Source organism: Phacochoerus africanus, chromosome 1 (assembly GCF_016906955.1).
Source record: "Phacochoerus africanus isolate WHEZ1 chromosome 1, ROS_Pafr_v1, whole genome shotgun sequence".
NCBI lineage: Eukaryota > Metazoa > Chordata > Mammalia > Artiodactyla > Suidae > Phacochoerus > Phacochoerus africanus.
The window spans coordinates 177,439,029-177,458,612 of record NC_062544.1 but is presented as its reverse complement, the minus strand read 5'-3'; the positions used below and the strand labels follow the sequence as shown (position 1 = coordinate 177,458,612).

The following is a 19,584-nucleotide window of genomic DNA, read 5'->3' as shown; positions in this document are numbered from 1 at the left end:
AAACTCTGCATCATGCGCCTGACAGCCTCACACGCAGGGGTCTGTCCCAGCCTTGCTAGCCCCACCTGTTCCCCATGCTGCCAGCTCCTTTCCATTCTAGCCAGAAGGACCTCCTTTCAGTTTTTTGTACTCACCACGATTCTTCCTGCCACCAGTCTTTTGTATCTGCTGTTTCTTTCTCCCCTCATCGCCTAGATAATGTAGATCCCAGCCTTCTCATTACAACTCAGATTCACTGCCACAGGGAAGCTTTTTGTAACCTTCTGACTCATAATGCTAAGATCCTCAAAACACTTCAAACTTCTCTTTATGATGCTTGTCACATCTGCTGTCTTGGTTTTTGTTATTGTTTTGTTTGTTTGGCTTTTGCCTGTGATTATTTGATTAATGTCTGTTTCCTCCAGAAAACAAGTTCTATGCAGGGAGCTCCCCTCATCTGTCTGTCTTCAGCCGCTAGCGTACAATATATACTCAGTAGTTATCAAATAAATAAGTGAACAACCAATTTTGTATCTTCTCAGAAAAATTTTAGTAAAAATTTTTGTAGTGATAAAAAAACAACTTAATGAATTCACAGTGATTCATTTAAGAGAAAAAGGGTATTCATATGACAAATTTGCAGTGTACTTTTTGTGCCAAAAGTATTCTTTGTATAAATAGTATTTTCTTAAGTAAGTTCTCAAAAGTACCTTGAAAGATCATTTTGTTTGACAGAGAGTGAGGTGTGTGTGTATGTGTGTGTGTCTGTGTGTGTATCTATGTCAAACACACAGTGTTGTGGTAAATATGTTATAAAGTTTCCAAAGAAGGCATTGTAAAGTTACTTACTGTCAAAGGGTTTGAGGTCAAGTGTTGAACCACAACAGACAGAATTTCTGTTCAGTAATTCCACAGCAGTAGTATAGACACACTTAGAATGCTCTTAAAAAGCAAGAATTTCCATGCAGATGGGACAGTGGCCAATATGTGTTCAACTTGTCCAGCCCAAGAAGTGTTCCTTCTTATCAATCAGACCTGGTACAAGTATTTCAGATCATTTTCGCCCCATGCAAGGAAACCTATGCTATGTTCAGGCTGTGTGGGAAAGCTGTGAACTTTCAAAACTATCTAAAATCAGATGGTCAGATGTTACCAGTAATACCTGTCCATGGGATCATATTAATGAGACGACAGTGTGGAACCAACACGGGAAATGTGTGTGGAACCCTTTCTTGTTCAAAAGGCAATTCTAAGATCGAGCAATTCTCTATTCACTTCCACCACCCCTGATCTTTTCCTGTTGGCCCCTATCAGTCATTACTGGGCAAAGTCTGGCCCAATCCTCTTTGATAGCTTCCCATAAAGGAACAAAGATGACCATACTTAACTGCTTAGCACTACTGAACAGGTTACCTTCTATGCAAGTGGCCCTAGAATATTTGTTTCACTGATGAAATAATAAATAAGCCAAATCCCACAAACATTGATTCTGAGCATCTTTTTCTGCAACTCTATTAACTTAAACCAAGGACATGCATATGATCTTATACTGCTGTCCTATTATTTAATTTGATGGAAAGGTCATAACAATTTTCTTCCCACTGTTGGTTTTGCAATTTTACTATTTGGGGTATTATGTGACTTGGCATTCTTACCTACCCTGAGGCTACTGACATTTCCCAGAAGTTCTTGAGCTACATTAGAATCATCTGGGCTTGTAATAAATGCAGGGTCCCTCACCCTACCCCAACATTATGACTCAGTAGTTTTGGGGTGGTGCCTTGGAGTGTGCATTTTAATAAGCCAGTAGATAATTCTGATATAGGTGGCCCTCAGAACACAGTTTGGGGAACATTGCTCTACAAGCTTATAAAATAGTGGTTCTGAGGCTTTTTTTAGATCAATATTTCAGCAATTAATTTCAGAAGCCTAGAAGGCAGACTATGTTCTGATGAGTATGGAATTACTGAGAAAGGAAGCCATTTGATCACATGTAAAGGGACTCTCAAAGGGCTGCTGTCAAATTGAGTTTGTCTGTCATTTTTTGGACCACACGCGTTTCATAGAATGTTACAAAATTGATGCTGGATTATGCTTCCTTGTTTATTCACTATTGGTAAGGAAATAGAGCCCTCTAAAACGCTGCCTGAATATTCATATGAAATATATCATTTGTTTCCATTCTTAGTGATTTCAGAAACCACAGACGCTCAGTCTACTAAATGTGGCTCCATGACCTCTTCATTTAATGTTTCTGTCCCTCTTTAAGCATATCCTCTGTAATCAGAGTTGGCTTTATTAGAACTGGCACACACACAAGAAAAATCAGTAAAACCATAGAAGGGAATTTAAGTAAATTTTAAACTTTCCATACATACAAAGAAATTTCCCACAGACTCTACAGGAATTGTAATTCCCAGAGGTAGTCATTTCAAGGGAAATTTTTTAAGGTATACTTTTTGTCAGTTTTTATTTAAAACTAAGTATTTGAGATTTACATTTTTCTTGTTCAATGTGCCTTCTTTTTTTATTTTTTAATTTTATTTATTTATTTATTTGTCTTTTTAGGTCTGCACCCACAACATGTGGAAGTTAGGCTAGGGGTCGAATAGGAGCTATAACTGCTGGCCTGCACCACAGCCACAGTAACGCAGGATCTGAGCTGTGCCTGCAACCTACACCACAGCTCATGGCAACACCAGATCCTTAACCCAGAGATTGAACCCGCATCCTCATGAATCCTAGTTGGGTTCGTTAACCACTGAGCCATGAAAGGCTCTTACTATGTTGATTTATGCTGTACAACAAAATGATTCAGTTACACACACACACACACACACACACACACATATATATATATATACATTCTGGGTTTTTTGGTTTTTTTTGTTTTTTTTTTTTTTTGTCTTTTTAGAGCCACAACCATGACATATGCAAGTTCCCAGGCAAGGGGTCAAATAGGAGCTGTAGTTGCCAGCCTACACCACAGCCATGGCAACATGGGGTCCAAGCCACATCTGTGACCTACACCACAGCTCACAGCAAAGCTGGATCCTTAACCCACTGATCAAGGCCAGGGATCAAACCCACATCCTCATGGATACTAGTCAGGTTTGTTACCACTGTGCCACCATGGGAACTCCCTATACATTCTATTTTTTATAATCTATTCCATTATGGCTTATCACAGGATATTGGGTGTAGTTCCCCGCGCTATACATCAGGACATTGTTGTGATCCATTCCATATATAATAGCATACACCTTCTAATGCCAGACTCCCAGTCCTTCCCTCCCCCACTTCCTCTCCCCCTTGTCAACCACAAGACTGTTTTCTATGTCTCTGAGTCAGTTCTGTTTCATAGATAGGTTCATTTATGTTATATTTTAGATTCTACATATAAGTGATATCATATGATATTTGTCTTTGACTTAGTTTGATAATCTCTAGTTTTAGCCATGTTGCTGCAAATGATATTACTTCATTCTTTTATGGCTGAGTAATATTCCATTGCATGTATGTACTGTATTTTCTTTATCCATTTATGTCATTAAACATTTGGGTTGTTTCTCTGTCTCAGCTATTGTGAATAGTGTTTCTATGAACATAGAGGTGCATGTATCTTTTTGAATTATAGTTTTATCTGGATATATGCCTGGGAATAGGATTGCTGTATGGTATGGCAGCTCTATTTTTGTTTTTTTGAGGAACTTCCATACTATTTTCCATAGTAGCTGCACCAAGGTGTCTCATCAGTACAGTAGGTAGTGCATCAGTCTCATAGTAGCTGCACCAAATTACATTCCCGTCAACAGTGTAGGTTCCCTATTCTCCACACCCTCTCCAGCATTTGTTGTTTGTATACATATAAAAACATTTTTAAATTATTTTCTTTATAGTTTATTTACAATGTTGTGTCAATTTCTGCTGTACAGCAAAGTGACCCAGTCACACATATATATACATTCCCTTTCTTATATTATCTTCCATTATGGTCTATCTCAAGAGACTGGATATAGTTCCCTGTGCTACACAGTAGAATCTCACTGTGTAGACTTTTTAATGATGGTCATTCTGACCGTCGTAAAGTGGTACCTCATTGTACCACTAATAATTAGCATTTCTCTAATAGTTAGCAATGATGAGCATCTTTTCATGTGCCTGTTGGCCATCTATATGTCTTCTTTAGAGAAATGTATATTTAGTTCTTATGCCATTTTTTGATTGGATTGTTTGTTTTGTTGTTGTTGAGTTATAAGAGCTGTTTGTATATTTTGGAGATTAAGCTCATTTGCAAATATTTTCTTCCAGTCTGTAGGTTGTATTTTCATTTTGATTATGGTTTCCTTTCCTGTGCAAAAGCTTGTAAGTTTGATTTGTTTATTTTTTATTTCTATTGCCTTGAGAGATTGACCTGAGAAAACATTGAGACAATTTATGTTGGAGAATGTCTTGCCTATGTTCTCTTCTAGGAATTTATGATGTCCTGTCTTATATTTAAGTCTTTAAGCCATTTTGAGTTTATTTTTGTGTATGATATGAGGGTGTTTTCTAACTTCCTTGATTTACGTGAATGCAGCTGTCTAACTTTCCCACCACCACTTGCTGAAGAAACTGTCATTTTCCCATTTGATATTCTTTTGCCTCCTTTGTAAAAGATTAATTGACCATAGGTTTGTGGGTTTATTTCTGGGCTCTCTACTCTGTTTCTTTGATCCATATGTGTGTTTGTGTGCCAATACCATGCCATTTTGATTACTGTGGCTTTGTAGTATTGTCTGAAGTCTGGGAAGGTTATGCCTACTGCTTGTTCTCTTTCCTCAGGATTCAGAATATACCTTCTTTAGAAGGTGTTTGTCTTTAACAATCAGGAAAAAATATCTAAGAATTCGAATACCACAAATTAAATTCATGGAGTTCCTTCTGTGATGAAGCAGATTAAGGATCCAGCATTGTCTCTGGACAGTGCAGGTTCAATCCCTGGCCCAGTGAAGTGGATTAAGGATACAGTATAGGTTGCATCTGCAGCTAGAATTTGGCCCCTAGCCCCAGAACTCCATATGCCTCAAGTACAGGGAAAAAAAAATTAGATTCACAGTAGTCTTAATCATTTGTGCTCAATGCAACACTTTCAAGACAAAAGTTGCATAAGAGAAAAAGCACACAGTATAAGGAACTTCTACATGTGGATAGAAGTCAGTACAATGTGAATAATAGTCAGTAGGGGATGAGGTATCACCATCTACAAGATGATAAATTCAAGCTCCCTCTGAGCTGGACTTTGTAACCTTCTCAGATCCAAACACAGTGCCTTACAGCTTATCTGTGCCCAAAAGTATGTGTGAGATGACTAGATATGGTTGATAGATGATATCAACCATATCTAGATAGAGTAATATTCTTCATTGCTTTAGGTGTCTGATATTATTTCATTCTTATTCACCAAATTCATGTTGAATATGACTTAACACCTTTAAATTTCATCTTTTATCAGCATAAATATTTTCAACTCTTGGTGCACAAAAGGAATACAATTAGTGTATAAACATTTGTGTTAGCATTCTACAATGTTTTAAATTTGATAAACATGGTGATAATTTAGGTTCCATTTGCACTAGAGAATTCAGTTTAATGGTCCATGGTTTTTTTCAGCAACTGATCATTTTAAAAAGGAACCAGTTCAGGTTGATAGAGAATGTCTTAGTCAAATTGTTGTGCTTTGAATGAAACAATGTGTTAGCTGGCAAGTGAGAAAATATTTAAATGTCCTGTATGCATTACATGTAAACAACATAGTTTTAAGCACATAATCATTCCCGCATAGTCTCATTCCAAGTGTTATTTTTCAAGTGAAATATGATTATCCTTAGAAAGAATTAACTCCCTGTTTTGACCGTGAAGAGACTGCAATACCATATGAGCATTATTGCTTACAAGGATGTGTTAGGGCAATAGATCTATGAAAAGGACACATGGCAGGCACGAGCTAGACAGAATTAAAAGAAAAAAAATTAGGACATGAGATAGGCACTGGGGGAAAAAATTTCTTTCTTATTTTGCCTTTTGAAACTATTTTTAAATTAGTCCTACAGCTACAAATAGCCTGGCTTTTATGAATTATCTGAAGCTGACTCTGATGCCTATGTTAGGACCCTAACATGCAGCTAGTTTAAAGTGCTGCTAACATTTCCTTCCTAAAAATTCTTCCCATAGACTCTGCCCCTGAGATCCATTTTCACTGGGCTACAATGAAAGATTTTTGGTTAGCAGTATTTCTTCATCATCCTTAATCCTTTGTTCTTGAGTAAGCCTATCATTTTCTCTGGAGTCTCTCACAGTTGCTAAGCACAAGTGGGTCTGTGGCTATGATATCACAGCCACTTTCCTGCCTCAAACAGTTCCTTCAACTGATTTGCCAAGTGTGACATTTGTCGCATTCACTTCAAGTGAAACATCCGGACCTCCCTTGAGATTTGCATCTGCGTTAAGGAGAAGTACTTGTAGCTAATCCCCTATGTCAAATCCTCAAGGATACATGTGCTCAAACATTGCTTAAATCAATGGTGATTTCAAATCAGCTTAGATATCATGACTATTTCAACTATTTCTTTAAGTAAATGTGGGAGACTAAGACTGGAAAAGTGACTTGCTATTAAATGACATCGTATTATGTTAAATCATCTTACCATTAAAACCATGGTAAGAAAGCAATGTGGTTATAAACAGTGAAGTAAATTCCTTAATAAAAGTAAATGTAGGGGAAATAGTTCTCACTACTTATTTGGTATCCTCACATTAAATTCTTTATTTTAATTCTTAAAAAAATTATCTCAGGAGTTCCCTTCGTGGCTCAGTGGTTTGAATCCGACTAGGAACCATGAGGTTGCGGGTTTGATCCCTGGCCTTGCTCAGTGTGTTAAGGATCTGGCATTGCCGTGAGCTGTGGTGTAGGATGCAGACGCGGCTCGGATCCTGCGTTGCTGTGTCTCTGGCGTAGGCTGGGCGGCTACAGGTCTGATCGGACCCCTAGCCTGGGAACCTCCATATGCCACGGGAGCGGCCCAAGAAATGGCAAAAAAAGACCAAAAAAATTATCTCAAAAAAGAAAAAAAAGTACGTAGATAGGAGCTATTATTTTTCCCTCTTTGCTGATTAGAAAAATGGTAGTTAAGGAGTTCATGTTTTGGCTCAGGAGGTTAAGGACCTGACATTGTCTCTATGAAGATGCAGGTTTGATCCCTGGCCAGTGGGTTAAGAATCTGGTATTGATGTAAGCTGTGGTGTAAGTTGGAGATGCAGCTTGGATCCAGCATTGCTGTAGCTGTGGCATAGGCTGGCAGCTGCAGCTCTGATTCAACCCCTAACACAGGTACTTTCATGTGCTGCAGGTGGACAAATTTCACAGTGATAGAACAAATTTCACTTCTTTCAAGGTGTTTATGAGAATTGAACATAAATGTATATAAGTAACTCTTGTCATACTCCCCAGAAGTCAGATGTTTTACAGGTGAATTTGAATAGTGAAAATTATGTAACTTGTAAAAAAAAGTGAAATTCTTCAGTTCAACATCTAAACTTCTGACATCATAACAGATCTTCTAAATCTATGGTTATGTGTAATCATAAACACTCTACTTCAATGTAAAATGAATCCATTCATTCAACAAAAATTTATAGGCTCCATACTGCATTACGTATCTGATGTAACAATGGTAAACGAAGCAAAGACCCTTCCTTCATGGAGCTATCTATTGAATGGAAAAGAAAGGCATTAATCAGGTAAATACCAATAGTCATCTGCAAATGATGTGACCCTATAAAAAAGAAACATGCCAAATACTTTGAGTACATATAGCAGACAAAGTCACTCAGTTCTGAGTTTGGGAAAGGTCTCCCAGAGGAAGTAATGTTTGAGTTGAAACATGAAATGATTAGTTTTTAACTAGAGGAAGATTTGAATATGAAGAGTGGAGATAGAGTGCATGTGCTCCAGAGAGAGGAAAAATGATGTTCAAAGAGTTAGGTAAGTTTGCCTTTGCAGCTGTTAAGGATTCAGGAAAACATATATTTTGGAGCACTACATTAACTTTTGCTGCCAAATAGCTAAATATATTTGGTTTGTGATTACTTATAAAGCTATATTTCTAAGCAGTTCACGTGAACAGAATACCATGAAACAAAGTAGTTAGGAAGTACGGAAAGCTGAATATCTGGATGGACCTTAAAAAACTGCTAACTAAATGCTCTTTTTGTGAATTATAGTCCTTTTGCAAATCTCTGTGAGGGCTTTCAACACTTTCCCATTATCATATCCAAATCGTGCATTCTTTTTAGGGACAAAGGGATAAAGGTTAACCAAATTCATAATTTATTAGCCCACTTTCCAAGTATACTCACTGGGTTCTAGTTCACTGTACAATTCTGACTTTTGATCACTTGCCAAATAAATAATGGAAAATAAATGGCTTGATTATTCTGTTACCTTCAACAGTTGTAAATCAAGATGGCCAGCCTCTCATTGAAGGAAAACTTAAAGAGAAGCAAGTCAGATGGAAGTTCATCAAAAGATGGAAAACCCGTTATTTTACACTGGCTGGAAATCAACTTCTGTTTCAAAAAGGAAAGTCTGTAAGTCCCTCTGCAATTTTTGCACTTGCATTTTTAAAGTCTTGATCTCTGACAACCAGCTAGGCATTTTTGTCTTGAGTTAAAATGCCAAAAAATTTTTCCTTCTCTGTTTTACAATTATACAGTGTCATTTTATTACATATGCCCCTTTGACTATCTATTCTTTGCATTCCTATATTAGTTGTTTAACTGTCCCTCTTCAGTTTATTATGGGAGGTTTTTATGGTTTACTTAAATTTTAGATGAAGGTCTACCCAGGCAGGGATCTCAATTTGAACACTGTGCCTTTTGTTTCCTTATGGGTCACCTACATAAAGGTGTGGTTTATAATATTGATTATGACTTCTTTTATAGCTAATGAATAGAACAGGATTCTGAAAGAATTAATAAACATTTATTTAATATAATTTTCAGGGAGTTCCCATTGTGACTCAGTGGCTTAAGAATCCGACTAGTATCTGTGAGGATGTGGGTTCAATCCCTGGCCTTGCTCAGTGGGTTAAGGATCAGCCTTACCATGAGCTGTGGTGTAGGTTGCAGACACAGCTTAGATCTGGCATTGCTGAGGCTGTGGTGTAGTCTGGCAGCTGCAGCTCTGAATGGACCCCTAGCTTTGGAACTTCCATATGCCACAGGTGCAGACCTTTTCAATCTGAAGTAGGATGCTTAGTAAATATCTGTATTCTGAACTTTCAGTGGAAAATTTATGAAATAGTATTCTACTCCAATCAATAATGCAAAGTTATCCCTTTCTTTTCAAATCAGTTATTTATTTATTATTAAACTACTCCTTCAAGATTAGGAAATGTGAAATCTTGACCTGCTTCTTGGCCATTTTGAGATATAATAATAATAACTTAGCAGTGCTTATCACATGCCACACTAGTTTGCCTCCAGCGGTCTTCTAACAGACCTTTGGGGGAGGTCAGCAATATTGTTATCGCCAGTTTATAGATGGGGAAACTGAGGCCCAAAGAGACTGATTAGCTTGTCTAGGGGCAGAGCCAGTAAGGTGAGAAAGGGTAAAACTGGAGTTAGGCTCAGGCAGTGTGACACCAAAGTATATTCTTAAATGGGAACACTGTCCTGTTTCTAATGTACTTAAAATACAGAGTCAGTGGCAAACCAAATTGTATCTGAACTAATGAATGAGAGTGTTAAATTACCTAAAAATTATAGTTTGCTCAGGGCACATGCATTATATCTTTAGAGTGCTCATTACAAAATTTGTTTGAACTTATTACTCAACAGGAATCAAGTATGGTATATCTGAATTATGACAAATTGTGATCAATGCTCTCAGTTATTAATAAGACTGCGCATTAACTTTTTGAATGAAAAATTACATTTTGGTGACACCTATTTTGAACTCAAGTTACTTTCTTCATCTGTGTGTTTTACAAAATATGCAAATAGACTTTTCTGTAGCTGAAGGTGTTTTTTGAACAGGAAGTATAATGGTGTGTTCAATTTAGACAGTCATTAGCAGTTGAAGTGAACTTTTTTTAGCATAGGTTCACAATAAAGTATTTTTAATGTGTTCAAAATGACCATTTGAATTTTCTTGTTTTTATTTAAAAAATCAGAATAGAAGTTAAGATGTAGTGATTTTTCAGATCCCTGGAGACAAAATAGAGTTAGCATGTAAGGGCATTTTTCCTGAACTCAAATAATGACCTTTATACGTCTTGATTCAGCACTTTTTTAAAAAAATTTTATTTATTTATTTATTTTATGGCTGCACCCATAGCAAATGTACATTCCCAGGCTAGGGATCGAATCAGAGCTATAGCTGCCTCTATAGCTAGATCTGAGCTGCATCTGCGACCTACATCACAGCTCATGGCAATTCTGGATCCTTAACCCACTGAGCAAGGCCAGGGATTGAACCTACATCCTCATGGATCCTAGTCAGGTTCATTAACAACTGAGCCACCAAGGGACCTCCTCAGCACTTTTAAATGAAGTTTAGAGAATAAGCTTTTTTATAGTTGACTAACTTGTTTGACATCTTTATCGGGAAATAATGATCTGACATTCCAAAAATCTGATAGACATTTGGCTCAGATATTGGGAAATAATATAATATAGCATGAAGACCACAGCAAAACTTGACTCATCCCCAGGGACACAGTAACCTTGCAGTGGTCAGCAGTCCAACTGAAGTTTCACCACATCACAAAGGGCCCATCCTGTAAATGAGGAAAATATGCTTTTTAAAATAAAAACTAAAAGACAGTAGTGTTATCTTTCACTTTTGTGTTCTTAAAGTCTTCATCTCCAGCAAACACCTAAGCAACAGTATCCTTTGGCTTCCTGTCTGTTTCTATCTTAGTTGATTCACTGTGCACAGTTTCTGTACTGTAAACTAATACAAAAATACAATTTTATTACTGTCAGATACTTGTTATAAACCAAATTAAGCTATCAAGGTATTATCTAGTACAGATGTCCTCAAATTCTACCCTATAAACTCCCTAAAATAATTTTGTAAAATCTATGTAATACCTTGCAGCATTTTAAGTTGCATAAATACTGTTATTGTAAGTTTAAACAGTTACACAAACTTTACTATCCATTGACTTATAAATATTGTCATTTTAAAATTTAAAAGTCACATTTGGGATTTCCTGTTGTGGCTCAGCAGGTTACGACCCCAACTAGTTCCCATGAGAGTGCCAGTTCAATCCCTCGCCTCACTCAGTGTGTTAAGGATCTGGTGTTGCCATGAGCTGTGGTGTAGGTTGCAGACATGGCTCAGATTCCACATTACTATGGCTGTATCTCTGATTCGACCCCTAACCTAGGAACTTCCATGTGCCACGGGTGAGGCACTAAAAAGAAGAGAGAAAAGAAAGTTTTAAAGTCACATCTCTTCTTTAAATGTAACCAACATAGTAAGACACCATAGCAGTTTGACACCTTACACCATCCATTTTTAAAAAATACATAAATTAGCTCTTCTTTGATAAAAGTGTTTATATTGTTTCTTTTTTCTTTGAAATCACATTTTGTTCTACCATTCCCATAGAATTTTATCCTGATCACCCTATTGTTTTTTACTGAAATAAAACCATGTATATATATTGAAATTTAATTGTTTTACTTTTTGGTGACCATATGTCTCTATTAAGATTTTTTAATTATTAACTTTTTAAAAAATATATCACCTATCTTTATTTTATTGAAGCATAGTCGATTTACAGTTTGTGTTAATTTCTGCTATACAGCAAAGTGATTCAGTTACATATATATTCTTTTTCATATTTTTTATTATGGTTTATCACAGGATATTGAATATAGTTCCCGATGCTATATAATAGGAGGACCTTATTGTTTATCCATCCTATATATTATTATATATAATATAATAATATTTTTTTTGCATCTGCTAATTCCAAACCCCCAGTCCATTTCTCCTCCACCCCATTATCCTTGGAAACACAGATCTGTTCTCTATGCCAGAGTCTATTTCTGTTTTGTAGATAATTTCATTTGTGTCATAGTTTAGATTCCACATAGATGTTATGTTGTATTGTATTTGTCTTTCCGATTTACTTTGCTTAACATGGTAATCTCTGGTTCCAGCTATGTTGCTGCAGATGGCATTATTTCATTCTTTTAATGCTGAGTAGTATTCCATTGTGTGTATATATATTATACCAATATACACAGTCTTTATATATTGTATATTTATATACACAGTAATTATATATTATTGTGATATATATATACCACATCTTCTTAATCCGTTCATCTGTCAATAGACATTTAGGTTGTTTCCATATCTTGGCTATTGTACATAGTGCTGTTACAAATGTAAGTGTGCATGTATCTTTTTGGATCATAGTTTCCTCAGGATATATGCCCAGGACTATAATGGCAACTCTGGTTTTTTGAGGAATCTCCATACTGTTTTTCAAAATGGCTGCACCAAAAACAAATCACTTATGAAAAGTCATAAGTATAATACCAAATGTAATAATTAGTTATTAAACCTTTAAAAGTGAAATGCTATTGGAAATGCCTTGGTTGAAGGATACGTCCATGATATCAGTATTTTGGATTGCTCTTTTTGTTTGATGCTCCTGAGATTTTTCCAGGTTGGACAATACACCATAGAAAGTTTGGGATGAGTGAAAAGGATACCTTTCCATTGCAGTGTGAGAGAAGGATAATTGTGAAAGGGGAGGTGAGGAGTTCCCGTTGTGGTTTAGCAGGTTAAGTATCAGACTAGTATCTGTGAGGATGCAGGTTTGATACCTGGCCTCACTCAGTGGGTTAAAGGATCTGGCATTGCTGCAAGCTGTGGCATAGATCACAGATGAGGCTTGGATCTGGCATTGCTGTGGTGTAAGCCAGCGGCTACAGCTTCACTTTGACCCCTAGCCTAGGAACCTCATATGCTGCTGGTGTAGCCCTAAAATGCAAAAAAAAAAAAAAAGTGGGGGGAGGTAAGAAAGGAGAGTTGGCAAAATTGTCAACCACAAGTACATTCTCCCTTAGACACGTGATTCAGGGATGTTAAAAAGCTGAAATTGGGAGTTCCCATCGTGGTGCAGTGGAAATGAATCCAACCAGGAACCATAAGGGTTCAATGGCCTCATGGGTTCAATCTCTGGCCTTGCTCAGTGGGTTAAGGATCCGGCATTACTGTGAGCTTTGGCGTAGGTCACAGACATGGCTCAGATCTCGCATTACTGTGGCTGTGGCGTAGGCTGGCAGCTATAACTCTGATTGGACCCCTAGCCTGGGAACCTCCCCATGCCGCTGGTGTGGCCCTAAAAAGCAAAAACAAACAAACAAAAAACCTGAAATTTCTTTAAAGAAGTATTTGATTCCTTAAAAAATTCGTATTAGCCCATTTGTGATGACCCTGGTGTTATAGAGATCCTTAAGCATCTGCTTTATGCAAAGAGAATGTAACATCATTAAACATTCCTTTCCTTAATATTCGTAGGTAAATCAGGTTCCTATAGCTCCAGAGAGTTTCAGAAACATTTTGATCTACTTAAACATTAGAACCCTGTTTATTCAATTAATAGTTCTTTCTCAAAGGTAACACAAAGGAAAATTTAATTACAAACCTCTCAAATATCTCAAATTCTGAGTAAATAGTACCCCAAATTGTACTGCTGCATTTTATTCTATTAATACATTGTTAATATTGATAGGAAATGACTAATGTCAAAGAAATATAGATTAAGCATTTTTTCCCAGTCCCACTGAATAATTTTCTATCCATTGGCTATTTTGCTTCAACTTAACAAAAAGCCAGTTGCTCACTCCTTCAGTTGTTCTAATGGCTTTTTGAGGCCTTAACACCCAAAATAACAAAGGTCTTAAGCCACATGAAGTGAAAGGATTCTGATCCTTCTGTAAAATTCTCCAGGAGCTAGATAGAGATCTTTCCATACTCTGGGATCCAGCTCATATTCTTTCCTTCCCATGCATTTCAGAAAGACGATCCTGATGACTCCCCAATAGAACTCAGCAAAGTACAGAGTGTGAAAGTTGTGGCCAAGAAACGCAGGGATCGCTCTCTCCCTCGAGCTTTCGAAATCTTCACAGACAATAAAACCTATGTTTTCAAGGCCAAGGACGAGAAGAACGCAGAAGAGTGGCTCCAGTGCATCAATGTGGCAGTTGCCCAAGCAAAAGAGAGGGAAAGCAGGGAAATAACCACTTATCTCTAGGGATCTGCAAGCCAGCCTCACACCAGTTGTATAAAGTGGGCATTGCAGTATCATTGCCAAATGTCAAGAAAAATAAATAAATTCCCCCAAATTATGCTGTTTTTGATTAAATACCAGTGGAACAGTTTTCCCCAAGAAGCAGGACCTAGAAGTGGAAGGATCCTGAGTACATTTCAGATCCATGTGGCATTGGCATTAATTCCAGAACATCTGTGTATTGAATACAGGACAAGGAGCTATGGATGGTATGGAGCCGGAAAAGGGAGAGTAGGGATCTACAAATTTCTTCAGATATGTCGCTGTACATTGTAAGAAAACAACTCTCAAAGATACCTTAACTACCTATCCTGAGGAAAGACTAGTCACTTCTGATGAAAAACAGACTGTCAAAATTATTTAAAGTTTAAAAACCTACAAGGAAAAGTCAAATTAACAGACACTGAGGAAAACCATATAACTTACAGACGTATAATGACATTTATCCTCTCCTAATGGACATGAGGTAATATTTGGTAAAATGGTTCTCAACTTAAGCCAATTATATAATTAAATGTCTGTCCTCCAGAACTCCTTATTTAATTATTCCTTTTAGGTTTATATAATATGATCTAAAGTTTAGATATGTGGATATATCTCCTGCCAAAGGCAGTAAGTGTAAGTTAGGATAAGCACAGAAAACCAGTTTCTCCATCTTCAAAATATATGCCAATTCCATTAAACTTTGAGATTTTATAGTTCTATACTTTACTTCTTTGAATTCAACATTTTAATACCTCCAAATTACAGAAATTTATTGGTTTTGCCATTACCCATAATTTTAAAAAATGAAACTGTGGTAGACAGAATTCTAGAGTGATTCCCAGTGACACATACCCTGGTGTAACCTACTCCCCCTGAGTGTGGTGGAACCTATAACTTGGCCTCTAACAGAGTGTGGTAAAAGTGATAGGATAGTCTCACCCATGATTATGTTATTGTATATGGCAAAAGTGATGAAAAGGTAAAATTTTGCAGATATAATTAAGATCCTTAATCACCTGACTTTGAGTTAGAAGATTTTATCCTGGGTGGGCCTGACCTAATCAGATGAGCCCTTTGAAAGAGGGTGAACAAGTCAGATTCTTTTTCCCAGTGGCCTTGAATATACTGTTATGAGTTCTACAGCTTAAAGGAAATTAATTTTATCATAAGCGGTGAGCTTGGAAGAGGATCCTGAACCTCAGCTAAGAGCCCAGCCCCAGCCAGCACCTTAATCACAATTTTTTGAAACTCTGAGCAGAGAACCTAGCTAAGCAATGTCTGATCTCCTGACCATGGAAACTTTGAGATAATAAATATGTGCTCTTTTAAGCTACTAAGTGTGTGGTAATTTATTATGTAACAATAGATAACTAATAAAAAAAACTAACTTGTAATACACATAAAGGTTAATTTTCCCTTGAAATGTATTAAATTTATTAAGTCTAATGTAGAAACGTGAAGAATGACTGTAAGTAATTAATATCTTGAGTTCTATGCTCACTCTACTGCTAACTCACTATGTTAGGAATATTTTTAAAAAGGCCAAGTTTGAGGAAGGAAACAAGTCAATTTTAAGTTTTAATGTAAAGTTTAAGAGTAATGTGAGTCATAGAAGTTCTTACAAGTTGGAAATAAAGTTCGGGAGGTCACAATTTGGGCTTTTCATATGTAGAGATGGCCACCGAAGATGTGGAATTAGATGGGAGGATGAGACAAAAGAATTAAAAAGGGCTTCCTTGGAACAGTCAGCATTTAAGCAAAGGGAGGCTGGATTGGCTGATTAGCATTCAGGGGATGCTATAAACGAGGGGAAATAATGTCACAAAAGCTAAAGTTTTTAAGGAAAAGAGGGATCAGCCATGTGAAATCCTAAAGAATCATCATTTAAGATAAAGTATGACTTTTTCAACTAAGAAGCAGTTGGTGTCACTGGCAAGAACAGTTTCACTGAAGTGAAAGTCAAATTTCAGTAGGCTGAAGAATCAATAGGAGGTTAAGAATTTAAAGCAATACTTGGACTATCTTTTCAACAACATGGGGCTCAGATGGATAAAGTATTTTTGTTGTTTGCTTTAAAGATTCATTAGACTTAAGGGAAGACAGTTTAAAATACATAAAGAAAAAGGAAAAATAACTTTGCTTAAATAAAGTTTTCAGAAATGAAGAAAAAGTATTAAAACTCCTTTATTCCACAGCAGTTTATGGAGTAGCTACTGAACAGCAGGTACCTCATTGGTCTGGAGACATAAAAATAAAAGATCCATCTTCTCCCTTCAAGTGTGGTGGAGTGGACAAAACTTGATGTGCTATAAAAATTGAAATGCTCTGTGGCAAGTGCCTTCGTGGAGGTATGCACAGGGTTCTATGGAAACAAAAGAGGAGATACTGCTATAAATGACTTTGAACTAAACTTGGGCTCCTTCATTGTTTCCCAGAGGTGTGAAATAATGAGCTCCCCTTAAAGAACCAGTAGGAATGTCGTGGGCAGACAAGGAGCAAATGGTCAGTAGAGGGAACCACCTTGCAGATAAAGGAGGGAGAGGGAACATGGTCCGTGTACAAAAACAGCAAGTACTCACCTGGGATTGAGGCATAAGGGTCCTGTTGGAGGATGGTGCAGAATGATGCTGGAAAGGCCTGCAGCATAGCATGAAGGGCTCAGTTCCATGCTAAGCATCTTGACCTTCTTCCTTAAGATGGTGAAACACGATTAAAAGATTTTAAGAAGATTTTCATTTAGAGAAACAATTTCGATCATGGTACACAGAATGGATTGTAGCAGAGAGAAGCTTTGGGAGGTTCTTGGAAGGTGGTAATGACCTGGACTGATGTAGTAGCAGAGGGGATAGAGGAAAATGGAAATGCAGGGAAAATACTGAATTAGTAAAATGGCCAGGACACTGGTGGATTGGATGGACCTGGGGTATAGAAATGGAAATGAATGAATCTGGTGAGTCCTAGGTGCTTTGGGGAAACTTGATTCATGGTGATAGCATTCACTGCGATAGAAAATTCCATAGCAACAATTTGAGAGGTGAGGCAGATGGTAAATTTAATTTTAATATATACATCCAACATCTAGTTAAGTGATTCACCTTAGACTAGAGGGATATATCCTTCTATGAAGTTGGGCAAGAAAAGGGTGAGGATAAGTGTAGTTGTAAGCAGTTCTTTAAGTATTATTTTTAAATCTTCCAGCTCATTCTTTTTTTTTTTTTTTGTCTTTTTAGGGCCACACCTGCGGCATATGGAGGTTCCCATAGGAGTCTAATTGGAGCTGTAGGTGCCAGCCTACACCACAGCCACAGCAAGGCAGGATGTGAGCCGCACCTGCAACCTATGCTACAGCTCATGGCAACGCAGGATCCTTAACCCATTGAGCAAGGCAAGGCATGGAACCTGCAACCTCATGGTTCCTAGTCAGATTCATTTCTGCTGTGCAAAAGCAGGAATTCCTCAGCTCATTCTTAAGAGTCAGTGAATATCCCTAGCTGATTTAATCAATTAGGAAAAAGTGTAACAGATATACAGAAATAGAGTAGTAAGTGACATCACATTAGTTATTTTTTTTCTGATCTGTCACTTTATTTATTTTTATATATAATGATTTTTTTTTCATTATTAGTTATAAATAATTTAAACATCAAGAATGTACTCAGGGAGTTCCCACAGTGGCACAGTGGTAACAAACCTGACTAGTATCCATGAGGATGCAGGTTGGATCCCTGGCCTCGCTCAGTGGGTTAAAGATCTGGAGTTGGTGTGAGCTGTGGTGTAGGTCACAGATGTGGCTTGGGTACCGTGTGGCTGTGGCTGTGGTGTAGGCCAGCGGCTACAGCTCTGATTCAACCCCTAGCCTGGGAACTTCTACATGCTGCGAGTGCGGCCCTTAAAAAAAAAAAAAAAGAAAAGAAAAGAAGGTACTCAAACCTTTCATAGTAGAAGGATTACAGTAAAACACTGGTAATGTCCTGATTCTGTTTTCACTGAATACTTATCCTAAGAAAGAAGAGAAGGGCCCTTCCAGCTCAATTTGGAGGAAAAGAATTATTTTTGCTACTTGTTACAAAGTGCTTATGGCTTAATTAATTAGATCTGTCTAGTTTAGAGAGCTACTCTCAGAACCTTTGAACCAGATCTAAAAAGAAGTAGGTGTAAGAGGTATAAATAATGATCTTTCTGGTTTCATTCCACTATTTGGTAATTCCAAATGCAAGCAAATTTTGCTGGGTTCAGACTCACACTAGGCATTTCAAAATTGTTTTCCCACTGATATTTCTGGCACTTCCACCCCTATTGCTGGCTGGTTTACCACAGACTGACCTCTCCCAAGAGAGCTGCTGTTTCTGATCTACAGAGAAACCACTTTTCTAAACATGTTTAAACTTTTAAATATGTTGGTATGAATACAATTATAATCATGGACAGAAATTCAAGTGGTTTTCATTTTTATTTCATTTTGACTCTTTTTTCCCTCCTAGATAGCTGTGGAAGCATAAATGTTTATGTGTGAAACCCTCATCTGGCTCTTTCTTGAGAGTCTGGAATTTGGTAAAGATAAATGTTCAATATTTTTCTAACACTAGGTTTTCTAGAAAATCTTTGGCTGGTGATGTTGAGGGACATTTACTGGGCCATCTTCAACTTGCCTACTTTCTGTAGGCACTTTGGGGCTTAGTTTTTATGACTTATTCTCAGGCATAAATATAGATTACCTGGTTGAAGTGTTTCCCCATTTAAGGAAACAATTGCAGGATGAGGCAAGAGAATATGTGAGCTGAATTCAAAGTGCATCACAGAGGAGTAAATATCACAAATGTCCTAATTAGGATTTCTAGTCCCCAAAAGCTATGTTTTTAGATGAAAAACAAAGGAAAACAAAAGCTATCATCTTATTCCATAATAGCACCAGTGCATAGACCTCTTGGAGCTGTTCCTCTCCAAAGATGCTTCTGAAGGACAAAGGGTTTAAAAAATCAAGGAGATTTTTCCCCAGATGATGAAGTCTGGAGAAAGTAGTGCAGGATCTGGGCAAGGGCACATGGGGATTCAAGTCTTGGTTCTACCCAAACTGAATGAACAAACCTGAGCAAATCACTCATCTCTCATCTCTGGATTGGGGATAATAATATCTATGGAACAGAATTGTTGTGAGGCTTAAATATCATGTGAAAGCCTCAAATAGAGAATCATTACCTTAACAGGTGCTTGATAATGACACTCCATTTTTTATGTATCACTAAGGAAGTAAGAAATGCTA

The 19,584-nt window shown here is 37.2% G+C and overlaps 1 protein-coding gene across 3 annotated transcripts in view; it reads left to right on the top strand.

Moving 5' to 3' along the window:
* The window catches only part of VEPH1 (ventricular zone expressed PH domain containing 1), a 274,843-nt gene extending 259,186 nt beyond the window's left edge, over positions 1-15,657 (top strand). For all 3 annotated transcript variants that reach the window (XM_047785422.1, XM_047785415.1, XM_047785430.1), the window contains 2 exons: positions 8,471-8,607; positions 14,067-15,657. In XM_047785422.1, coding sequence (XP_047641378.1) covers positions 8,471-8,607; positions 14,067-14,303 — 374 coding nt within the window. In that variant the 3' untranslated portion in view covers positions 14,304-15,657. The remainder of the gene's footprint in view (positions 1-8,470; positions 8,608-14,066) is intronic.
* Positions 15,658-19,584: the final 3,927 nt, after the last annotated feature.